Source organism: Vicia villosa, linkage group LG4 (assembly GCF_029867415.1).
Source record: "Vicia villosa cultivar HV-30 ecotype Madison, WI linkage group LG4, Vvil1.0, whole genome shotgun sequence".
Taxonomy (NCBI): Eukaryota; Viridiplantae; Streptophyta; class Magnoliopsida; order Fabales; family Fabaceae; genus Vicia; species Vicia villosa.
In genome coordinates, this window is record NC_081183.1 from 11579920 (window position 1) to 11586372 (window position 6453).

The 6453-nt window shown below is 30.9% G+C and overlaps 1 protein-coding gene across 1 annotated transcript; it reads left to right on the forward strand.

The window, feature by feature from the left end:
* The first annotated feature begins 3341 nt into the window (after positions 1–3341).
* LOC131598821 (transcription factor MYB54-like) lies at positions 3342–5859 on the forward strand. The gene is made up of 3 exons (XM_058871383.1): positions 3342–3932; positions 4342–4695; positions 5320–5859. The coding sequence occupies exons 1-3, from the start codon at positions 3509–3511 to the stop codon at positions 5562–5564; spliced, it is 1023 nt and encodes a 340-aa protein (XP_058727366.1). The 5' UTR covers positions 3342–3508; the 3' UTR covers positions 5565–5859.
* Positions 5860–6453: the final 594 nt, after the last annotated feature.

Genomic DNA, 6453 nt, shown 5'->3' on the forward strand with positions numbered 1-6453 from the left:
AGTATTTGGAATATTGGATAAATTAGTTATATGTTAAAGAACCAGAACCAAATTTGCTTAGCAAAAGAACATTAAAATAACATATGCTTTATTTTTTCTTCATCCTTGTTGCAAAGACTACACATGGAGGCTAAAGAGCAACCTTTTGTTTTAGCTTGTCATCTATAGTGACCTTGTCAAGCATGAGCCTCTAAATAAGCATGGACTTAGAGGGAGTAATGTCTCTTCTCCAAACTGTATTAGCCCAAGGTATCACTATATAAAGAGCATTGAAATGATAAGCCTCTTTGAAACCAAGTGTGAGAGTGGTCATATGTGAATATCTTCATAGCTTATGTTGTGCAAAAGAGACTAATGCATTCTTAGAGAAATAATTGGTTGGATTTGGTGATAGGATGGCTTGAATCCATTGGCAGAATAATTGGTTAAATAATATTTTTTGAAGAACATGGTTAAGACATTTCCAACTTATGGTGTCAACAGCTTTAATTATATCCGCTTTGAGAGCAAGGTTGCTCCAAAAGCTTTGTGATCCAGAAGGTTTATAGCTTCAAATGATAAATAGATGAAATCTTTAATACATATACCTTGGATGAGACTTCTTTGCCCCTAAGAGACTAAAGGTGGCGTTAGAAGAGTTAATATGCCAATAAGTGTTTTAGAAATAATCTTGAATTTGAAATTGGCCAATTCTATGGGCCAGAATTTTTCCATGGAATCAACTTCTTTGGATTTAGGCAACAATATGACAGTGTTGGAAGTGACCATAAGAAGAATCCATTCACTCTTGAAGAAATGCATTGTAGACATCTTTTTGATGATATGCTAATAAGTTCGGAAAACACTTCTCTAAAACCACCAGGGCATGGTGCACTGTCTTTATTAGGGTTAAACGCTACATTTGCTATATCTTCATATGATCAGATCCTAGTGAGCAATGTGTTCATGTTAGAGTCAGCCAAACAAGGAATAACTTCATCTGCCAAAGACAAGTCCGGAGTAGAATCTGCAAGACAAAAAGATAATAGAATAAATAAAAACATGATTTTCCAATTCAACATGATCGTGAATAAGATCCTCTCCTTTCCTTAAGAAAGTGATGGTGTTCCTAGAATTCTTAATTGTGGCTATTATGTGGAAGAAAACAATGTTTCTATCCACCTCCAAATGCCATATAACATATGGATTTCTCTAAATATAACATTTCTTCTTTGGAAAGGGCTTGCTCAAGCTCATTTTGGGCCAAGATTTATTAAGTTTTAAGATAATCATTGTTTCCATCCAGGCTAAGTTTATTTTGAATTGTAGTTAGATTTTCAGTTGAAGTTCTAACCATGATATGAATGTTCCCAAAAGCCTCTTTATTCCAAGTTTTGAAACATGCTTTGAGTAAAAAAGCTTCCTACTAAGAATCTACATATGGAAAACAATGGCTAAGAAAAACTGTCACTTAGCTATGAAATCCTCACACTTTTCATCCAAAGTCTACATGCTAAGAAATTTGAATTGGGAAGCATGAAGATGTTGAGAGAAGATAGCCTCCAAAAGAAAAAGTTGTGATCATATCTTAACTTATTGAGAGTAGAAACATTCATAATTTATTTTGTGGTTAACTAGCTTTGATTGCATAACTCCCCATCTAACCTTCTCTCTATTAAACCGTTGACATGTATGCCACTTGACCAAGTGAAAGGATAACTCTTTGTCGGAGTGTCAATGAGGTTTTTGTGACCCTCTATCATATAGCTCTAAGAACGTTGGAGTTATTATTGACCTAATCATCCTTTCCCCCTCAATCTTCTTTAATGGCGACAATACGCCCTCATGAGTTATTCACAAAAATTGTCATTCCTGATCTAATCCAAAAGAAGCATTCAGAACCACCGTTGACATCCAAGGGGACAAATGTGATAAGATTCTTTGTGGATGAGGTAAATAATATATGTAACATCCCTCAAAGTTAACTCTCAATACCATGTATGAAAGGAGACCGTCTAGCCATTGCAATCTTAGAAGAAAAATACAAGTTGGGACTCGAGGCTTGCAAGCATAACCTTCATGGAAGAGTTTAGTGCCCTAAGGGATCCACACCATTCAAATTTATTAGCGTGCATGTCAAGCTAGTTGCTCAATGGAGCTTTATAGGAAAATAAGGTATACCATCTCTAGGAAAAGGGTTTTATGAGTTTACTTTCTCCTATCTAGAAGATGTGCAAAGATTCATAACCTTGAACTCGTGAAACCTGAGCCTAGGGGTTCTTAAACTTTTCCCTTGGACAAACCATTTCATCCCATATAATGTCAATCAAACTTTGACTCAGGTTTGAGTAAGAATCCATGGATTTCATCTCATCTATATGTACATAAATTTTTTAATTCCACATGTTTTTTTATTAAAAAGTTCCGTTAATAATTTGATATCATTATATTTTAACAATAATTATTTACTTCAAAGAAAATTGCATACTATGTTTAACAATAATTATTTGCTTAAAAAATTAATAAGTGAGATGTAAATAAGGTGATAAATGCAAAATAGGGAGAAATTTTCAATTATGAATACTCAAACATAATTTTATCCTGAAATCGATTCATAGGGGGATGAATGTCACACTTTATACTGTTTTTCCGATCTTATCTCTTTCCAATGTAATTATATATTTTTTCAATATAAAATCTAAAAAAAATTGAATGATATTATTGGAATCTATTCGACTTAAACATAGAAATAATTACGTCACTGACCAATACTATTATATTTAGGGTTAAATAATTTTTAGGTCCCTATAAATATTGCGGTTTCATTTTTAGTCCCTCCTGAGTTTTGACAACGGTTTTAGCTGGTTTTGGCAACGGTTTTTCTAAAAACTGTTGCCTAAAGGCAGCCAGGAAGAGACTAAAAATGAAAACTGCAATATTTATAGGGACCAAAAACTTATTTAATCCTTATATTTAAATTAAATAATAAAAAATCATCAACATCAATTTTTTTAATAACTTTTAATTATCCTATTTTATTTTATTTTAATTATTAGTCTATACATTTTCGTGCAAAAATATTTCTTTTATATAAAAAAAAAATCATCCCACCCAAGTGATTTTATAGACAACAAGAGTAAGCAAAATCATGTGGGCTCTACTCTTTCCTCACCCTTTTATGTTTTTCTTTTTGCCTCTAACTAATTCTTTTAATTTGTAGAAAAATTAAAAATAAATAAATAAAATAACTAAAATAAAAACCTCTTTTTTTATTTGTGCTTTATCTCTTCCTATTTAAAACGTTGCCATTCTTTGTTCTCAATCATGTAAATTCAAAGAAACTCTCTCTCTCATCTCTCTCTTGTGTTTTTCTTTTATGTTCTCTCTCTCTTATGTGACTAAGCCATGGATGTAAGAGAGAGATAGAGTTCACAATGTCATTGAGTCTCTTATTTACAATTTTATTTTGCTTATTTTCTTTACAAATATCATTTTGAAAAGAAAAAAAAAAAACAAAATTTTCTTCACCATGAGTTCACTAAACTTGAACAATGATGGTTATGGTTTATCTTTTGACTTGAATGCTCCTTTTTTATCTCAAGTTCCTTCTTCATCTTCTGCTCCCTATTTGGGTCATCATGTTGTGTCTGAAAAGTCTGAAATACCCTTTGAGATTTTGAACCCTTTAGTGATCCATCCTAATGGGAATGAGAACATGGTTCCAAACAATGAAGGGTATTTTGGGAATGGTCAAAAAAACATGTCTTTGGAAAATGATGAGGCTGAAAATGAAGCTAAAAACATGTTTTTTGAAACACAGAAATTTATGAACTCTAATCTTTTTATTAGAGGCCATTGGAGACCAAATGAAGATGCTAAGCTTAAAGCACTAGTAGCTGAACATGGTCCTCAAAATTGGAACATAATTGCTGAAAATCTACCTGGTAGATCAGGTATAATAATCCTAAACTTTAATAGAAAATTTTAGTTTTTATTAAAATTGATTTTTTTTTTTTCATTTTCTTAATAGTTTAGTTTTATTTTTAAAAAATTAAACTTTTTCAATATTTTTTTTTAATATTTTATTTAATTGCGAAAATATTTTTTGACCGAAATATTTTATTTAATTTCAATAAAATACAATGAATCTAGCCTAACAGGTTGGTGCGCATCGAATTCCAATGTGATTGATTGGTAATAATTTTTTTAAAAGGAATTTTTGCAATATACCATTGTTAGATTGAACATTATTGTCAAAATTTGAACTCTAATACTCATACGCACGTTCGCACTGGTGTGCGAGTTTTTAATGAATATTACTTGGATAAAATTTGAATTTTTTTTTTTTTTTTGTAAATGTAGGAAAAAGCTGCAGATTGAGGTGGTTTAATCAGCTAGATCCTAAAATCAATAGGACAGCTTTTAGCAAGGAAGAGGAGTATAAGCTTTTGGAAGCTCATAATTTTTATGGTAACAAATGGGCAGCCATTTGCAAACTGTTTCCTGGGAGGACAGACAATGCTGTCAAGAATCATTGGCATGTGATCATGGCTAGGAGGCAAAGGGGGCAATCATCTAGAAAGAAAAGGCCAGCATTTCAAACTCCTTCAAATGAATCACTCACAAGTGCCATTGATGAGTCTAATTCTAATTTCCTCAAATTCAATCTTGCTACTAGGCCTCTTATCAATTACCAAGCCTATGGATTACAAATGGGTATGGATTTAATTTCTTGATTTTGGTTTATTTAATAGTTTTATTAAAGTTCCATGGCTGTGTCGATCTCGATCGCAATATCAGAATTGTTAAATATTTTTAAATAAAATTATTCGACGACAATCTCGATTTTTGATCTCTATGAGTGTGATAAGGGTTGCATCGGTCGCAATCGACTACGATACTCATTTAAAACCCTTAAATTTTATATATATTTTTTTAACATTTTCTTATTTTCTTTCGTGTCTTAAATTATAATATATATACTAATTTACTTTAGATAAAATATGCGACTTCGATGTCGATTGCAATTTTAGGGTTTTCGATTATATGTTGTTGCAATTGAAAACGGCGCATCTGATGTCGATTATCTACGATATTAAATATTTGCGATTGCAATTGAAAACAACCGCATGTAATCTCGATTATATACAATATAAAATATTTGCGACTGCGATCGAAAAGCGACCGTCTCTAATCTCGATTATCTATGACATTAAATATCACACCCCTTGTTACAATTGCAATTTAAAACCTTGAAATTAAACATTTTATTTCTTCTCTCATGCCTTAATTTATACTAACATTGGCTAGGATAACTTTGTGTGTTTGTGCAATTTTTAGGTTTATTTGGAGCAAGAAACCAAGAAGCAAGGGATTTTGGTTTTGACAAGATTTTCAGTGCTATGAAAGGTTCATCTATAGGTCACATGGAAAAGCTAAAGAGTGTGGACCAATCCAATTATTCAGATTCAAAGTCAGAAGTTTCAGTATCTGAGTCAGTTGCAACAAACAGGAAAAATGAAGCATTTTTGGGAGACAAGATTAAGAAGCCATTTATTGACTTTCTTGGAGTAGGATATACTTAGTGAAAATTTTGTTGATGAAACAATAATCTTAAGCTGAAAGAGAGAAAAGGGTGTTATGGGAATTTGAAGAGGGAAAAGTGTAATGTAGTAGTTGTAAGAAAAATTGATGCTATAGGTTCTATCTGTACACTAACAATGGTGAACAGTTAGTTCCATAAAAAGCTAAATGTGTTTGGTTTTTTTGAGACAAAAGTTTAAGTGTTTGAATAAATTTGGTGAAATTGATACCAAATACAAATAAATGAAATAAAGTTATTTATATTTTAATATATTTATTTGCCTACTAGTCTTAATATTTGATTGGTATTGAAGACAATTTATGAATAATTTTGTGAATTACTATAATTTTTTACTTTATGTAAATATTAATTTGAATATGTATGATTATTAAATTAATAAAAAAATATTTATATAAAATGTTTTGATAGAAAGTTTTTTGAGAAATGAATTGAGAATGTCGTACAATTATTTTTGTTAATTTTTTTTTTGTGTGTAAGCAAGATGAGATTAAGGGTTCTTCAAATTGTTTACACAATGAAACAGGGAAACAACCCGACAAAAAGAATAGAGAAATTATCAACCAAATAAATTACGAAAGAAAAAGCAAAGATCTTTGCTAAAATCGTAGAAGCTAAAATTGGAATTAATAATTTCTCTTAGAATCGTCCATTTCCAAACCAAAATTTTAATATTCCAAACCGTATTATCAACACTCCAATCGTCGTTCTGAAAACATATGCCAATATGCAAAAGCCAAATAATCCAAATAGTGGCAAACCAAACAACTCCCAATTTACACTCCTTAATTTTCTTACCTTTACAATAAATTAGGTTTTATGTCTCCTTATCTTTTTTGTTTTTCTTTTTTATTTAATAATTTTACTTTATT

What these genes read in the sequence shown, in the direction of transcription:
- LOC131598821 (XM_058871383.1), top strand. Translation starts at nt 3,509, where the DNA reads ATGAGTTCACTAAACTTGAACAATGATGGTTATGGTTTATCTTTTGAC. An exon ending in AAATCTACCTGGTAGATCAG is followed by an intron (nt 3,933 to 4,341) that starts GTATAATAATCC and finishes TTGTAAATGTAG; the next exon opens with GAAAAAGCTGCAGATTGAGG. An exon ending in AGCCTATGGATTACAAATGG is followed by an intron (nt 4,696 to 5,319) that starts GTATGGATTTAA and finishes TGCAATTTTTAG; the next exon opens with GTTTATTTGGAGCAAGAAAC.